General features: G+C 51.2%; 1 protein-coding gene across 1 annotated transcript in view; it reads right to left on the bottom strand.

Annotated features, from left to right (window-relative positions):
• Positions 1–921: 921 nt before the first annotated feature.
• Positions 922–19,079, bottom strand: part of LOC119097596 (adhesion G protein-coupled receptor E3) — a 34,407-nt gene continuing 16,249 nt past the window's right edge. The window contains exons 2-4 of the mRNA XM_037220638.1: positions 7,244–7,349; positions 4,065–4,225; positions 922–3,403 (exon numbers count right to left, since the gene is read on the bottom strand). Of these exons, the coding sequence (XP_037076533.1) occupies positions 2,845–3,403; positions 4,065–4,225; positions 7,244–7,349 (826 nt within the window). The 3' untranslated portion in view covers positions 922–2,844. The remainder of the gene's footprint in view (positions 3,404–4,064; positions 4,226–7,243; positions 7,350–19,079) is intronic.

Below are 19,079 nucleotides of genomic sequence, written 5' to 3'. Positions count from 1 at the left end.
GGGTCTAAACTCGCAGTTCAATCCCCCGACACCATGGAGGGCATTATAACAATATGGGACCACATTCCCCTTTTTCAAAATGGCAGGCAAAGCGAGCCAAGTCGGAGGACAAATCGGCATTCGGGGCCACCTCACGCCGATTGACCCGGGGCGCCCAGGCCGCTCCGCCCTCCATCCCAGCCGGTTTGGTGACATTGCACCGCTGTCTTACATTCCACATCGTTGCTTGTCAAACCGAGCGCAGTCCGAATCCCACCCTCGCAGCTCGACAGGTGAGAGCGCCCGCCTCGCAGCCGGCTCGGCCGCCGGGTGGGTGAGGTCGAGTTACTTCGTCGCTCGCTATTTTCCTCTAACTGCGAGAGCCTGCGGCTGCTCGAGGTCAAATAAAGTCAGGGGGTGGGATGGGGGTGCCGAGTATTGCGAAATCTTAAGGCCTAGCCCAAAAATTCTACCTTTGAGCTGGGATTTACGATCGGATGGTGGGGTCGGCTTTTACACAACTCCTTTATACACTCATTATCGTGAGTTCTACTCACAAAAATTCATCCAATCAGTGTTCCACTTAACATTAAAGCAAACATAGGTGAAAACAAAAAGGCAAATATCGGCATGTAGCTTAGAAGACCTCGTCTTCAGACAACGTCGCCGCAGCTGCCCGCGAGGCGAGGCCGCCGCGTCACCACGTGACTTCACCTCAGACGACCTTTACCCCGTTTACGGCAACACCGGTTACGCTGCTTACTAAGCTAGGAGTCATCATGACGCCGCCGCCGCCGTAGGTAACTCCGGTGCCACATCCGCCGCCGGGTTCAGTTCAGGTTCAGTCCGGGATACAGGCAACCATGCATCATGCGCGTTCAATATTGCTGCATAGTTGTGCTTATCTCAGAATGAATGCATGTGAGCAGTTGGCTTGGCGTTCTTTCTTGTATTGCAAGTATATTACACAGTCTACACAATAGTCTGGCGAATACAGTAAGCCCACATGCCCGGTCACGCTCCGTCCATGACACGCTCATATTAGATATACATGACTCCGTTACAGAGCCTTCTACAATTTGATTAGACTATGCTGATATGATTTTGTCTTTCGCTTATAATCTTTATGGATCATTCACATGAGAGACGGCAATGAATGCATGTGTAGAAATAAATGCCTTAACGCACACATTACTGTCCGCATGAGCGGCATTAATACGTGATTTTCCTGACGATAGATCACGTTCCCTGTCGGCGCTGACGTTTAACACGGATCACATTGCACACATATTTTTGTACACATTCCCACGCATGAACATAAAACGCAGTCTTTCTCAAATAGAACAGTAACAATGCTTTACATTTTATGAAAGTTTCATCAAACGGCGTGCGCAGATGAGACGAAGGGAACGAAATATCCTGTATTACCGCTGTTTGCAGAGGATGGGGGTGCCCGCTGCCTGCGGCAGCCTCTTAAGTTCAATGCAACAAAATAATTGGAAATGGTGTAAAAATGCATATGTACGACGACAGCACTGATCCAACACGGAACATACCAACCCCAACCCCAAATACGTGGATGTGGCCTTCTCATAGCCCTCGACCCTTTGCGCATCACCGTGTGAATATTGCCTCGGGCGACAAGCGATTTGGCTTGCCGGGTGGACTGGCCTGATTGTCCTGTCTCCAGATCAGGACGCTGGGACAACGCATGCCCAGTTTGGCCATCGTCTCCGAGGATTACTGTCGTGTTGTGCTTTTCTCCTGGAGATCAGTGTGCAGTGCATGCCTCGATTCCTGAGGGTTCTGTGTGTGCAAAAATCGGATGTATGGATGTATGTACATGTGTAACACCTCCAACCATTCACCGCTTTCAACAGATAAAACGAATTCCTCAACGTCAAACTACAACACGCGCCTTTTTTCTACAACGTGACGAAACGCGCGGCATTTGGTCACTTATTCGTAATGTGACTGGGCATCAGCGTAGTCGGATAATGCAAAACCCAAAAGATTATCGAGAAAGTGAGGCAACCGCAAGGACTACCGAGCTTGTCCGACCGGGGCAGCTAGCTAGAAAACGCTGGTACAGCAACACCCCAAGAACTTCAGAGACGTCTGCAGAACCGGTTGAATGATCAGCGTGTTGAATGAAATTTTGGCTGGTTGTGTTTTTAATCTTTTCACATCGACCAGCAGGTTTTAAGTGAAAAGCCCGGAAAAATTCCTCGCATCTTGAAGACTGCGGCTAGCATCCTCTTCCACAATCTCCACAGGGCGTGTGCACATGGTGCCCACATGTAGGCGCGTGTGGGTACGAAGCCCATACCTGGCACGTGCCCACAAGTGCCCCGCGGTATGTGCCTCTTCCTCTAACCAAATTTATGTCATTGGTTAAAATGCACGGCACCAGATATTAACAAATAAATATTCCAAGCAGACAAGTAAAATGCAAAGGTCGAAAACATGCCATTTCGTTTTACGACACGCAAGAAATTGCGCATGCGAGTGATGCGTTAAACTCGGGCTTCAGTAGACGCTTTTAGCCTCCCCCACACTTCATGAAATTCCCACGTGCGCCCCTGACTCTCCCTTCCTGATATTTGGCGATCCCTGTCCTGAAGTTTGATAATCCTGCTCCCTGTTTTGAGGTTTGATGACCACACGATGGCATGCCACAAGTTGTCTTCGTCACGGCCATGGCACAAGTACCAAGGGCGCGCTTTATCGTGGATTCGCCATTGCATCCCCACGCATGGTCAGCTGGTCATGCGATAGCCGTTCCCCCCAAACGCGTTTTACGTATAGGGCGAGCAGACCCTTCGCTTCCGGTATCGAAGGCCGCGTCCGCTTCCGGCACCCCGCTCAGACCACCTCGGGCGTGTCCAGCGTCAGCGCCTCCATGCTGGAGGAGCGGGCTGAGCTGGACGTGCCGTACTCGGCGACCACGTGCCGGCCCTGCCGCCACGTCTTGGCGTACAGGCGGAGCACCTTGCAGTTGCACGTGAGGCAGAGCGTTACGACCAAGCCCAGCAGCGAGTGCAAAACGCCGTACGCTCCGCGTGCCATCTGTGAGTGGACAGCACTGCTGATGGTTGACAGAACAGCCAGCAGGGTCAGCAGCAGCAGCAGCTTGCCGTGCAGCAGGAGCTGCAAAAAGCGCTTGCGACGCATCTTCTCCTTGACCTTGCGGTCGATCTGCATGGAAACGGCGTAGCGCACCACGGTGGCGGCCTTCAGGAGGCAGACGAGGCCAGCCAGCACTGCCATGAAGACGGGCACCGTATAGGTGTAGAGCAGCGGGGTCGGCCAGCCCCACCAGCAGCCGGCGGTGGTGGCCGGCCGATGGACGGCGCCGGCCAGCGGACTGGCCAGCCGCAGGCCGACCAGCAGCAGTGGAATACCCCAGCCGACCAGCGAGAACCTGCGCGACAGACACAGACGGGAGTCAGACCAGCGAGACGGACGCTATACACAACACACACACACACACACACACACACACACACACACACACACACACACACACACACACACACACACACACACACACACACACACACACACACACACACCACACACACACACACCACACACGCACACACCCACCACCACACACCACAACAACCACCACACCACGCACACACACCACGCCACGCACACACACACACACACACACCAACACACACACACACACACACACACACAACACACACACACACACACCGCCCGGCAGCCATCCAGTCGAACAGTTGAACAATCACGGCCAGCAGGCAAAACAGCCATAACCGACACGGTCCCGCCGCCGGGTACAGTCTAAGTTCCACTTTTACATTCGCATTCCCTCAGAAAGGTAAAAACAGTTCGCAGCGCTCACACCACAAAGTAGAGGAACACACTGGCGCCAGAGACGAGAGGCTACTTGCATTGCATCAGACGAGCATTGAAAGGGGTTTGGAATGGACAACGAAATATCTGGCAGTTTCAATTCGTCTGTCATCCTTGTTTTGCTGCCCTCCAATCCCAATCGATTGTACGGAACGCGAAGCTTCCCATTTGACCGCCTGTGGTGGCGGTCATCGTACCAGAGAAAGTCAGACTTGATGTTGGTGTTGTTGTTGGGGGTGAGGTTGACGCTGCTCTTGCAGTGGCGGTACACATCGTACAGCATGATGGCCAGCCAAATGAAGACCGCCAGGTGGCAGTAGTGGAGCCCCAGCCCCAGAGCCGTGCACATCTCCACCGTCTGAAACCGCAGGTGCACACATATATGAATTACATGTCTGGGCAGTTTCAACCACAGACACACGGTTACAGCACATCTCTGTGCTTCTTGAGACCTCAGACACACGGGTATATCCCACACATGTAACTGTAAGTTACATATGTCTCAAAAACATAACACACTTTTTCATCCTAGAACCACAGGTGTAGCGGTACATCAATACACTTGGTTAATACGCGACTTAACTTGAGTGAAACCTCGTCCTACGAAGATACAGTTACATCGGGTACACGCCTGATAACTTAGGACCGCAGAAATACGGTTACATTCAATCTCTCGCCAATCTGGAATCTCCCTCGCCAACCTCACGAATATGAGTGCAGCTGCTCCACAATTCTCAGAGACATGAATCAATGAACATACCGGCTAAATCGCTACTTATTTGCAACCTGGCACGCCCGGTATTCGGCCTAATGAGCTTAACCCAGGCCTATCGTTCCTATATACGTTGCATCATTTCTATGTCGAGTGGTTTATAAGCAACAGGCAAACCCCATGAGTGTGAGATGTTCCTTCGAACTTTTCAATTGCATCTATCCCCAAGATAACCCCATATGGTACACATTATAGACGTACCCTGTAAAAGAAAAGCCCATAAAGCTATAGGGATAACGGTAAGAGATGATCCCTTTATAAATCATCAATATAAGATTTTCTGATAAATTAAGTCAGCATCTAGTATTGCGCGCATCATTCACAACCAATCCCGAAATGCTCCCCATGCATGCAATGCATGCCAGTCATCGGCAAAAACCGGGTGGCGAAGCTCACGCGAAGAAAACGCTCCTGGCCACATCCCAGGGCATAACTCAATATTTCGAAAGCATCGGAACAGCACCGCACTGCATCTCAAGCACGAGCCGAAGGAAGACAAAGGCGGAAGCTAATGCCGCCACTTGTCAGGCCGCCCGGCGAGTGGGTCGTTCCGTCCGCCGCGGGCAGTTTGGTGGCCGCCGCCAATCGGCGGAGAGCCCGGCTACCGCCCGTGTCAACGAGGTCACGCGGCGGCGCCGGCCGCGGCCGCGCCGCTACTGCCGCCGACGTCGACTAACGGGCCGAGTTGGGGCCGTCCATCGGCGGCGCGCCGCGGCTAGTCGACGGCCCGCTGCCCTGAACGGCCCCAGCCGGTCCTGAGCGCCGGCCGAACGAGCCGCTAACGGCCCGGCAGTGACGCCTGGCTGGCGACGCCCAGCGGCGGCGGCGCGGCAGAGGACTATGCCGAAAGGCGCGACGCGCGAGCTGAAGTCCTAAACATCTGGAGGCCTCAAGTTGTAAAAGGGCTGCTGGCGCAGACGTTCTTAAGTAGCTGGATTCCTAAAAATCCCTCATATAAATCAGGTGGCGATGAATTAAGGCCTTTGAGCCCCGAACAGTCTCATCGAACACATACAATGATGGCGTGCCTTCATCATCACATGGGACTGTCGCGGGTCAACGGGATGGCTGAAGTGTAACTAAAATTGATGTGCCCCGCCCCCACGAAGACGACGACAGTGTCAACACGGCCCGAAAACAGGTACATAAAATGCAGACAATTTGCTTAAGCCAGCCAAACGAGCCCGCAGGACAATAAAACAGACCATTCAGGCCAGCCAGATGTTGTTACATATGTACCTCACAGTGCTTGGACGAGAGCTGCGTAACGTTGAAAGTGCGCCCAGAGTTGCACAAAGGCCCCGGAGCGTAATACATCGAGTCGGGCGTTTGGAAAGTGAAACGTGGACTGCAAAATGGACCCTCCGTCTAGAAAACAAAGCTATCACGCTCACCAAAGGACCACAAATTTGCATGGCTTATGAAGCAAGCGTAGCTTCATGGTACATGTGGTCCGTAAAGCTTATATGAACCTGACGCAGGAAGTCGTTGATCGTGATGATTTAGCACTGGTGGACAGTTGTATAACGGTCTTTACGAGTACGTTAGAGACGTTCACGGGCTGGATATATGCATCGGCACGGGCATGACCATTAAACATAGGCATGCTGTGGGGTAAGTGTGGGTAGGGTATGCATAATAAATATGGACATGGTATAGGCAATGGTACGGGTATGTGTATGGGTAAGAGATATGTGTAGGACTTTCACAAGGTCTTAGTAACATATTTCATTAAATACTACAGATCATTGTCGCTTTCATTGCTCTTTTAGTCACAGTTAGCTCGGCTTACGTTACGATTGCACGTATGAAATCAAAGGAGTTTGCTGGGTGTAGAAGGATATCTCAGATGCCCTCAAACTTAAGAAAATGTCGTTACGAAATGTAGTTATATATAGTTATACGAAACGAATTAGCCGCTCTGAGCTACGAAGATAGAAAATACTATTTTATAAGCATTAACAGGCACATGCCGGCTTTTTCATTGACGTCCAACGCGCTGCAGTCATCTTACATTCATGATAGTATACCTACATTGCATAAAACACAGACGAACTCACCTCAGTATTAAGAGTTATCATAGCATAAGATCAACATTGCAGTGGTTTTCCTCTGCTACCTGCATCCTTTTGCCAAATTCACTAACACCTCAGGCACATTGCAGACCGCGGTGTTGGAATATGTTAGGTAATAATGGCAGCCCCGTTAAGAAACTGGAGCATATAGTAACGCGCTTCAGCTCCGCAAATGACCTTAGGTAAGGCTTAGAAATGCTAGATCACGGGCTTTAAAATGAGACGTCCCCAAGCACCCCTGTCTGTGCAGCGTTGGTTGGAACTAATCTATATCATGAATGGGCTGCGTAAGGGCAACTTCTATACGCTTCGGTAAAACATATGCAGTGGAACATCACAAAAAGGGGCAAACTTAAAGCGCCCTAACATCGAAAGATGTTCATATCGTAAACACAAAACGTGGATTAGGATCGAAGTCGTACGCTTTGTTCACATTTAATGCGGAAAATGATAGCTCAAAAAGGTGAAAAATGCGGCACCAAGAAGCAACCTGTAACCTGCAACCAAAGGTATAATGCTTCGACCTGACCTTGATCCCATCCGCTCCGATGACGAACAGCAGCTGGGCGAGAAACAGCCCGGCCAAGAAGTTGACCAGGTTGATGCCAGAGAGGTTCCGCATGTCCGAGAAAAGGCTGACGGGCCAGAAACGAGCACAGTCAGGCACATGCGGCGCATCATGAACACGGTACACGGTGCGACAATGGGGAACACGGTGCGACATCTACACCAGGTGCGAGTTACTGCACTGTGAGACAAGTACTAATAAACGGTCATGATAACAAAAGTGCACTGCAGTCATCCTTTTGAGGCATTCTAAAGTAGTGGAATGTTTCTGAAATGTTGTTTATGAGAACATTGTTTGTCAGCAGCCATTCCACATTGCAAGCGGCGAAGAAACCTGTTTCAGATAGTGGAACAATTGCAGACATCAATTATTGAAGCTGTTGAAAGGGAAGGCACATGCACATTTCCACATTCACCTTATCAACATCACGCCCAACGCCTCAATAGGGCGTTTTAGGGACCTTCCATATGACGTTATGCTTGAGGAAATCACCCTGTCGCTACAATCTTGCCATTTCAGTTCAAAATCCCACGCAGTTGTGAAGCCGTATTTCCGTTCATCAGAAGCACTTCACATCCGGCCACATCAAACATCTTACCGCGGCCGGCATTCGCTCGAGTTTAAAGGTCGCTGTCCGACTCCCGCGACTCGATCCACAGAACGAGCTGATCAAAGCAGACAGCATCCATACTGCGGTGACTGGGCCGAACGCCGGCGGCCGGCAGCGTGTTCAGCTGCGCCGGCCATCACCGCACCGCCCCGGCCTGCGACGCGGACGGGCTGTCTGGCAGCGACAGCCGCGCCCGGGTGGCACTTCTCTCGCGAGGCGGTCCGTCCACCAGCGAGGCGCCGGGCGCTGCCCGAGCCGCGCGGACAGCCAGCCCGGCAGTCCGACAGCGCTGCTCTTAAGGAGCGCTTCTGTCGCTCTCAAGGAAAGGCGTGGCCTCTGTCGGAAATTAGGTCCCAGGGCTTCAGACTCGTTTAATTGACTAACGTCGCCGACGGCGCGCCACCCTTCGCGACGACAACAAGCCGACGCCGTGTCAACGCTGCCACTTTCGCTCTGCTTCGTGAGCGCCGTTGGGAGCGGACAGCCCATCCACATCGCCCGCTCGCCGCCGGAAGCAATTACTGACGCATTTGCGCATTGTGTCCGGCTGCGGGCGATGCTCAGTGGTCTATTGCCGTCAGTCCGCCCTCCGGCGAGGAACAATTAGACGGGAGGGCGGCGCACAACGGGCTGGCCGGGACGCGAGTCACGCCGAGCCCGCCCGGCCGGCGACCACGCACGTGTAATGGCCATCGGATCAGACCTCCCATCAGTGCGCCGGGCGGTCCCGAACGCGGCGACGAGGCCAATAGTGCCCACGCCGGCCGCGCCGCTATGGCAACGAGATGAAGCCGGAAAGGGATGCGGCGCTTGACGGACGGCCTGTGGTCAGTCAGGTCCGGGGGTTAGAGCCAGACGGATTGAGGCGATTCGAAGAGAAAAAATCGCGGGAGGTGAATGCCAACCAGAGACGGAGGCTGGCAGTCGGCCGGGAGACGAAAACTGGCAGTGGGCGCAGAATTGGAGATTGGCGGGCAGTCCCGAGACTGGATTTTGTGACCAAAGAGGAACGGAGATAGGCAGTCAACCAACTAGCGCAGATCAGCATCTAATTAAGGAACGGAGATGAACAGTCGATTAGGAGATCGGCTTCGGCAGTCAGTCAGCAGCGTCATTCTCTAAAAATGATGGGTAATGCACTTGCGTTGTTTAAGCTCTATATTCCACATGTTCAGTTCATTTTTTTTTTGTCAGGCACACAGGGCGTGTCATCAGCTAACGTGCACTGCTTTGAACGCAATTCCTTGCCAAGGTATGGCTGCATTGGATTAAGCCAAGCCTCCAGGTTCCAAGCAAGGTCGACGCACTTCAAGCAGCTTTGTTAACATACGAGTTGCTTGCCTGAAGTGCATTCTGCCAATCAACGGTGTTCATACGTAAGCAGCATAACTATACTAACGTATTTCTGTTTCGATGTCCGAGATGGCTGTTCACGAAACAAATGTTTCCAATGTTGCTCATCCCGATAAAAGTTGCTGGTGGAGTGAGGTATGAACGACTCTTGGGTCGATTTTAAACCATCTCAGACAATTATTTTTTATGGATCGCATGACGCCGTTGCCACCTCACCGACCGTTTTTGCGCGTTTGCATGTTCACACAGTTCATCAAGGCAACGAAGGACGAAGATAACATGTCCATCATCATTATGTAACAGCATCACATCCCATGAATAGCGCTCTCATCAGCCGGCTAGTCGTCTGCGTGTTCCGCGCCCAAAACAGACTGATGGACCCAGCAGTGTGTTGCACCGCGCCTTGGTTTCGCCATATCGCGACCTTCCGTGCTGCCACCTGTCGGCGGTGCTGTGAGGCAGATACGGCTCGTGCAGAGACCCTCCAGCCCACTGGGGATTGACGCGGCGCGCCAGCGCGCTCCCCGGCCCGTTATCACGAGCCGCGACGATGAGAGGACGATCAGCTGCCGGGAGAAGAGCGAACGGCGTCGCGGGACGTGACGAATAGGTCGGCGCGAGGGGACGCGGCCGATGACGCGGAGGGCGGGGCGGCCCCACCGGCTCTCAGCAGACCAGCCTGCGCGGGTGGACTGCATTCAGGAGGGTAGTGTGCAGGGACCTGTGAGGTAGGTCCAGCTGGTCATTTGGGGAGTGGCATCGGCCGGATTTACGACGTCTATTGTCATCTAGCGCTCAGCCTGGCGCCAGATGCATGTCCATACAGTGGTTTAGGGCTATCCAGAGCTCGCGACATCATTTTGTTAATTTGCTAGCTGGTTGTTCGGTGCATTGGGGAGGAATACATTTCACATGGATAAGACAGTAGTATTAGCCTTATTCCTCGGAGAAAAACCAGGAGAATGGAGATATAATTGGGTTGATATTTCGTCAACATGCTTTTATCGAAACAATTGCAGAAGCACTTCTGCTTAAGCACTTCCGATAAAGGCACGTTGCCGAAATATCAGCCCAACTGTATCTCCCTTCTCCCGGTTTTTCTCCGAGGAATAAGGCTAATACTGCTGTCTTAGCTGATTGGCTGATGTAATGGCTGATTGAGGACGAAGTAAGACGACGTACAAAATGCAAAAATGCCCAAACGGAAAACGCTTGATAAAAGCTTTAACGAAAAAATTTCGCAGAGTAAAGTCAGCATGTTTCACGATATATCGCAGGGCTTGGAGGCTGAAAGGTCAAAGAGATTACCACCGAAATACCGTAGCGATCGTGCCTACTGAAATGCGCTAGCTTTCATTCTGGTATTGGCCTCTTCAAGCAAGTGCATCGCTTAGGTTATGCTTGAGTTAAGTTTGAAATTAGGTAAAATGCTTGCAAAAAGTAAAGGGTTCAAATGTCAAGCTGACTGTAAACGTGAAGTACTTCAGTTGTCCAGAGCATGACCAAAAGAAGCCAATTTGATTTATCGTTTGAAATAACACGGAGGACTAGAAGCTATTCATGTAACGGAGAGAAGCTATTCATTTACGCGGCCACTGATCACAGGAAATCAAAACGTTCAGAATATATTTTGAACAATAATCCGACCGGTGCGATATAGGCCCCAACTTTTATGTCGACCGGAAACATAACTTGGCATCCTCCATGCCCGACCGAACGGATGCACCGTTTCCACGCTAATGTTCAAACTCAGATCTAATTTGGTGTCAGGCCAACAGCACGAAGGTTAAGTGGAGCAAAGTTCACGGAACGTTGCCATGCTTGTCAAAATGGCCGGAACAGCCCACTCTGGAAGCGTTTGTATGTTAACATCATGCACTTATTGACCAGTTTATGTTTACGGCGCTTGTAGTTCGATTCCCCGCGGCACCCGCCCTTCCTCCCAGGGTGAGAGGTAGGCGACACCACATAGCCTGAACTGCTGAGCGCGTCGTAAAGCCCCAATGACGACAGTGTTTACAGTATTTTAGCATTTAACCCCATAAAGCCAAATTTGCCAACGTTGAAAGGCGAATAGGTACACGGTGAACAACAAACGCTTCAAAACGTTCCAAATATTTTGTTTCACCGGAAAAAAACAGTGGGTTTCTGTTGACGTTGATTCCCGTTCGTCTAAGTCTACGTCCATTTGGGATCTGGCACCAAATTCGACTCCGCAAGCAATGCTATCGTGAAAAGAGTTTTATTGCCTCATTCACGTGCTTCAAACAGGGAGTTGCTCCATGGGAACACATTGTCTTACATCGGTTTTCCTGTGTTTGTAACCCTGACCAACAATGTCGATAGCGTAAAATGCAACTGCTGCGAATTTTTAGTCATCGGGCTTGACGTCATTTGAGATTTTGCTATCAGAAGCAGCGTTTGGCCGACTTATGCAGCAATAAATCGGCATTTGGACGACGGGGAGCTGTTGCAAAGCTCCTCGATGGAAACTCGCGCTTTGCATTTAAAGTGTTTGCATGAATACAATTTAGGATGGTATGATTTTGATGGACGATTTTTCGAAGGGAAGGGAATGCTGAGAATGCGCTATCGTTGTTCTTAGCCCAGCAACTAAAAAGTATCTTAAAACACTCGTGCTAGTGATCATGCTCTGCCTTTGCAATCCAGAACGCGTGAGTTGTTCTACTTAAGGATGTTATCATGTTCTACGACCTGGGTATTCACTTCTACCTTTTGCTACCATTGCAATCATTGAGCACGTCACGCGAAATCGGATTATGCCGCTTTTCATTGCACTTCGCGTTGCTACGCATCCTGATGCCTTTGACGCCTTGGAGAGCAGGACAACTTGGTTCATTTGACATTTGCTACGGCCGAATGTTAAGTAGTATTCCTAGGGCCGCATACCCGGTGGCGTCAACGGCTATTTCCCAGTACACCAGCTAGTGCCAGATCCCAATATGCCAGCTAGTTGGTTAGTTGATTAGAGCGCCTGGCGTCTGATCCACCCACCCGTGGCGGGGTGGGTTCGCGTCGCTTTAGGCGCTCGCTATTTGCCCTTGACTGGAATGACCTGGGCGGCAGCAGCGGCTGCGCTTAAGGTCAGGTGACGTCAGAGGCCAGGATGGATCACTACCGAGCATTGGGGCACGTCAAACTTTCGCCACGAAATTCTGCCTTAACGTGGGATTGCACGATCCTCGGTAGCCGACGCGTCACTCGTGAGTCCGTGAGCGCGAACCCATGTTTGATTAGGACGGACGTTTGCAGGAACGGAAACGTTCGCTTCACGGTCTTCATAACATACCATCTATTGTTAAAGCCGCGGCACTCACTCTTCACTCCATGCCCCCATAGATAAAAGTGCGTCTTGCTGTCTTCACAATGTAGCATTTAAATATAGTGTTATTGGTTCCGAGGCTAGGATGAGGGGGGGGGGGGGGGGTTAGGGGATTGCTGATGCATCTCAGATGCGGCTGAATACCTCGGCCAACTTCGTGGAGAACTGTAAGTCAATAAAGCAAACATTGCGCCGAAAACATTCCACTAATCTCTACAACCAACACACTTAATTTGCACGATTTGCCACACTTTGGCAACTTAAAAACACCAAGTACACAGCTCTAGCACAAAAACTTCGTATAGGCTCAAATTTTCCCCTAAACATGATGCTTGGACATATTCCGTTCACGATAAATTCACAGGGGTTCAAATCGGTAGACATCGCAGTGTTTTGATCACGGCCCATTCAAGATGGCAGGGGACAGTCAAATCAACGTGTGCGTAGCTGATCCGCAGTCCACGCGAATTCAAAGAGCAGTCGGTTGCCCACTATTTCAATAGAGGAAAACGGCTTGTTCACTCGGGCATTATTTGTTTAAATAGCACGCAATTTCGCCGTTAATCGGTAAGCTTCGAAGTACCGAAACGTGAACTGAGTGCGAATAGCTGCTAAATGGTGTCTGAACGTTTACTGCCTTAAGATCAAGTAAGGCCCCGTTATGCCATGAGGTCGTATTGCCCCTTCAACATACAACGCGATATGCTGTTGTTCAAAAATCACATTTTCCTCAGGAACTAGATGCACCATCAATTCCTGTGCATACAACAAAAGCGTGCATATTATCATAAATATCACAGCAAAATAGCACCACTCTGTTGACACAGCATGGCCTAGTTGACATGAGTAGGCAGCAAACCGGCGTTCAAACCACCGACCACACTTGCAGCGACCCGTTACTGCATTTTGATCTGCTGGTGCCGAAGAACAGCAGAACAGAACCGCGGGCGGCAAAAGGTGTATCACCGAGCCATCTCGTGAAATCACTGTGGCGTGGCCTACAATGACCTTGAATCTCTCTTGCATAAACAATAACGTGTTATTCTGATGATTATCGAAGGTCCAGGTAGTTCTGTCTCTACATTTTGCCGTTTAAGCAGCAGTAATACGATGGGCGAAAGGCCACCACTCACCTCCCCCGCTCCAGTTACTCGAAGTTATGTCTGGGAGGAAGCCAGCATTTCTGTGAGAGAGAGAATGGCCGAATGCGTCGTTTCTCTAAGCCACTCTTTGATGGGAACTGGGATGCGTCATCAGATATGAGCACCCCAGTTCATGCTATCATAATGCGCCAGGAAGAGATACGCTTATCAACACGCAGCTATATTCAAGTGTAATGACAGACCTCGGCCGTGCTCCAAATAGCAAAGGCGCTGAACAGTTTCTGTGAATTTCCGTTGGGTAGATAAGCTTTACGCCGGGATGAAACCCATTATCCTCGCCGGCTACCGGCGGCCACTCCACGACAGCGGGCTAACAGCTGGGATGGTCTGAGATGACCCTGAGTCCCTGTTTTGCAGGAGTGAGGGGACGCTATCCTAGTGGTTCGCGCAGTTCCAGCCCGCTGGGGCCTTGCGCTGAGCCCAGCCATCTCCACGAGAGGGCGCGCACGCCAGACCTCTGTCGACACGCCGCCGCTCCCTGTTGTCCCGCGGCTTAGCACCCTTCAGACCTGATCCCTTGCCAACAGGCTCAGCGGCTGTCTCAGCTCGTCGTCCGGGCTCAGCTTTCACGGCCGTCCTGCTCAGGCTGTCACGGCCTGAGCAGGACGGCCGTCAGCCAGCTCGACAACGAGATTCGAAGGCGCGGTTAGCAGTCTGGCCGCTGCGGCCTGGCAGCACTTGCCAAGAGTTCGGTGACATGTTCCGATGTCGGCGGGTCGTTTATTTAAGACGCCATGTTTCGCTGCTTTCCGTGCCGAAATAGATTATGAGTACTGTTCCGTCGTCCGTACACCTGTATGTATGCTCAGCACATATAAATGCCACCATACCTGTTACGCTCAAGACACGATGCCGATGAAGGCCGGGTGGTGCGAAGGTAAACGCATGACGCATGGATAGAAGGCATTGATTTAAGATCTGCCAAGGAACTCGCCCTTTGAACGAAATTGTGCTGTTGTGTGCGTGTGTGTGGTGAGGCGCGGGGGGGAGGGCAGGTACCATTGCTGTCTTTCTCTGCAAAAGGGGTGCGTGACCCGACCGCCGTTCACATGCCAATGAGGATCATTACAACAGGCACAAACCAGTACAAAATCAAGGTACATCTATGTCGCAAGGGTTCCATGACCATTAAGCTAGTGACTATCCAACCAAAGACAACTCAGCCAAAACAACCGAGCCAAGACAACTAAACCAGTGACAATTAAACTGGTGACGGTCGAGACAGTGACAAGTCGGTTCGTGACAAGTGGCTCGGTGGCGAATGGCCCAATGAAAACTGACCCAATGGTAACCGAGCCAATGACAAACTGAGCTCTTCATAGTTGAACCAATGCAGCTATTCCAGTGGCAACTAAGCCAGAGACAACTGACCCAGGAAAACCGAGCCAGCGAAGGCTGAAGCAGCGACAAGTAAACTAGGGACCATATTTGGCCAAGTTTTCTTTTTGCCGCCCATCCGTAGCACACTGCGGGAGACACTTAACAGAGATAGCTCGGATCGCGAGATGCGCCGGCTGCTGCCTCCACGCGTGCTGCTCTGAATAACGAGCGCAACACACAGCTGAGGTTGCGGCACACTCGGCCAAGGGGGCGGGAAATCATGTCATCGCTTGAGGCGTAACTTGTATCTCGGTGACGAAGCTGACCGGCACCTTACCAATATCATAGCGACGGATGACGCGTTCATGTCATATATTTCTGAGGTGTAAAAGCATTACAAATGACAGCTATGGACTGAGCGAAACGCTAAGATCCCGACTGGTTACGAGAGGAGTGACAGGTCACAAGATCGCCATGAGTGTTTGAGTTATAGCGATGCCGGAGTTATGGAGTTCCGGTTCAGTTGTCGCTGGATCATTTGTCGCTGGGCCAGTTATCTTGGTTCAGTTGTGAAGTGGCCAGTTGCCACTGCTTCGTTATAATGGTTCAGTTGTCGATGGCCTGGTTGTCAAAGGCCATCAGTGCAGGCGTGGGTGAACCTGAAGTCTGAAAGGAAATCTTCCGTATATGGGGATATCAAAGCAAGCATCAGACATGCCGTCACTAAAATGTGCATAAATGTGCCTACTTATAACTATTGGTATGCTTTTAAGCGGAAAAACCGCTGTTGGGAACACAACTTCTCTGCGCAGTAAATATGCTCCTCAGTACCTCATTGTTTGATTATGTCATCGCACCTTGCACAACATTAATTACGAGCCAATTGACGGCCGTTTTGTGTGGAAATCATGCCCACGAACGCCAAATATGAACAACGGTCTCCCCAAAATTGTCTGCACATCTTCGCGGGCGTGTCGCCCGGAAACTAAGGATTCGGGTTTTAAAGACAGAGCTGTGAACTACACCGAGTGATCTTCAAGATGGCTGTTTCAGCTTTTGCTCAGCTTCAGCTTAGCTCTCTTGTCTGGATGCCAGTTTGCCGACAACGACCAGCCTCGCGAGCATGATTTCCGGCAGACAAACGCACATGTCGCCCGCGCATTAACTACTAGCCCCGTCTGCCCGCATGGCGTGTCTGCGCCAGCCAGCCGTTTGGTTGCAGGACTTGAGTTGAAGCGCGTAGCACTTAAATTCCACCTCATTGCTATTAAGATCAAAAGTTTTGCAAAAAATTACATAACTATATTTCAGCTCAGGACAACATCTATGGAAGACAGTTTGTTCAGCTGTATGGTATGCTGTATATGCCATGCTTTTATGCCCATCAATTGTGGCCGGCGAGCATGGCGTGTGACGTTCATGTCACGCCATCCCCCCATTGGGCGCCGCCCCTCAGTCACACATGATATGGCCAGCGGTGCCGGGACCAGCACACTGCGCACCGTGCAGGGGGAGGTCTCGTCAACGCAGCGCCCGATCGCGACTCGGTGCCATGAGATGTTGCTGTTAATGTTTGATTTAGATCGCTGTGGTGGAATTCTCGCTCGTCTCCTGTTCAATCGCGTTCAGGGTGTTTTATGGCGATCATGCAGTTTTTTATGCTCAACCACAGTGCAATACATTATCATTAAATACGCCTTAGCTCAACAGAGGGATAGGATGATCAACAAGTATAAGAACATAGAGCTCTAAAGCTCTTTCTGCGAATTGCCAGTAAAGGCACTTCTGATAGTAACACCAGCCTCGTGGACATTCTCTTGCACATGCGTAAAAACAGATGGATAAGCACGTCAGTTTTTGCATGCATCTTTTTATTTGTCAAGTTGAAAAATGATGCAGAATTTTTTATCCCTGTTTACAAATCCTTTACCTTGAAACTCTGCATGCAGCATAACGTTAAAATGGCGTTCAGTCCTCAAATTTGTACCGTTAATTGGGTGAAGATTTGAAAACCACTCTTGAGGTAGCAGGCCCTAATCGCGTCATAACAAAGTCAACACGACCCACGCTGGGCGGCTTCTACACTTAAAAGCGCTGGTGCGCTGGGCCAGGACCACTTGTTTTTATTGTGAGAGACACTGTTCGCTGTCCGGCGAGGAGGAAGGGTGGTGGCCGGCAGCACTTCAGATAATTACTGGGGAGGAGAGCTTTAGGGCCGGCCCACTCCATCCGGGACTGCCAACCCTGGCTGCGCCGGTCGGAGGTGCCGGCCGGCGGTATCCCCGAGGGCAGTAACGCACAGCTGGGGACTTTCGCATGCCTGTGGCAGCGGCGGTCAGCTTTTTTCGCGATCTTGATGGGACCGGTACGGTACCCAAAACATGGTTGTCTGGACACGGGTGGTCTTGTTCTCATGCGCTGGATGCTCGCGGAAATCCGAGCAGGACGTGGGGATGCTTCGGCAACCTTGAAATCCCTGAATCTACTATAGCCATTTAAAAAAAGCATGTGACGCTAACATCAAGACACCAGGCTGTGGATAAACCTAAGCCAACTGCCAAAATCAAGCATCACGTTATGCAGTAATGGACTTTGGAAAGCAAGTTTTCTCCTCTTCTTAATTTCGCGTTTTATGTCGCGAAATGAGCTTGTAGAGATAACCGTATCGCTCAAAACCCTGCAATCCAATTCAATCTCAATAACACGTAATGCACCAAGCATAATGCGAATAATTGTTTCCATCCGACGGAATAGAATCACGTCGTGAGGAATTACGGGCCGTCCCGGCGCCGTCCTCCGCGGGTATACTGACCACACAGGGGAGAGCCAGGCGGTCCCGGCGCCGTCCTCCGCCGGTATACTGATCACACAGGGGAGAGCCAGGTCGTCCCGGCGCCGTCCTCCGCCGGTATACTGATCACACAGGGGAGAGCCAGGCCGTCCCGGCGCCGTCCTCCGCGGGTATACTGACCACACAGGGGAGAGCCAGGCCGTCCAGGCGCCGCCTCCGCGGGTATACTGACCACACAGGGGAGAGCCAGGCCGTCCCGGCGCCGTCCTCCGCGGGTATACTGACCACACAGGGGAGAGCGAGGCCGTCCCGGCAGCCCATCGGCTTATGGAAATATGAGAGATAAGTTGACTTTGTCCTGACATGTATCACACTTACGAAGAGCAGTTGTCTAAACGACGAGGTCTGGCGGAGGCTCCGATACATGGCTCTATGCAGAGCTCGATTACATACAATGTGATTGCCCGCTTCCAATTTACATTAGTGGGGGAAGAGAGAGAGAGAGAGAGAGAGAGAGAGAGAGAGAGAGAGAGAGAGAGAGAGAGAGAGAGAGAGAGAGAGAGAGAGAGAGAGAGAGAGAGAGAGAGAGAGGGGGGGGGGGTACGGTAACAATTTCCCGACAGGCTCGTTGAAAGTCAACTAAATTCTTGGATTCTACGTCCTGTGTATGGAACGATAATAAACTAAATCGCTTGAATTCTATGTACTGTGTGTGAAACGATCCAAAAACCTTGCCACCGTCTGCATTCCTATCTCCGGATGAGCAGGTAAAACTGCATGCGATGCACAGTCGGCCTTCACAAATGATTGCCAGCGCACACGTGGCGGTATAGATTGGCAGGCCTGTCACGCATCTGGTGCAGCGAGGAGCGCGCCAGGCACGCGCTGCGACCTCCGTCATATGCCAGTGGCTTAAGTGGACGCATACAGAGTTAATCCTTGCAAAAGGGATAAAACCGCTTCCAAACATGGTCGCGGCGACAATAAGTTGTAGCCAGATGTTGTAAGCGCATGCTATCATAAAAGTTAAGATGGGAACGCCTGTATCTCTCATGTCTTTTTCCTCATGCTGCGGACCAACTAGCATCTTTTCCGGGCGTTTTATTTCGCTTATTTTGGTGGTGGATACACCATTAATTTGTATTGCGTTAAGTTTTTACATTAGAGCGGTAGAAATGGATTGCCTGAAGCCATTTCGGAGCGCCGGATAATTTGAG

The sequence above is a fragment of the Pollicipes pollicipes genome, unplaced genomic scaffold (genome assembly GCF_011947565.3).
Source record: "Pollicipes pollicipes isolate AB1234 unplaced genomic scaffold, Ppol_2.1 Scaffold_4295;HRSCAF=5057_pilon_pilon_pilon, whole genome shotgun sequence".
NCBI lineage: Eukaryota > Metazoa > Arthropoda > Thecostraca > Pollicipedomorpha > Pollicipedidae > Pollicipes > Pollicipes pollicipes.
The sequence above is the reverse complement of the archived record's forward strand: the minus strand, read 5'-3'. Positions and strand labels throughout refer to the sequence as shown.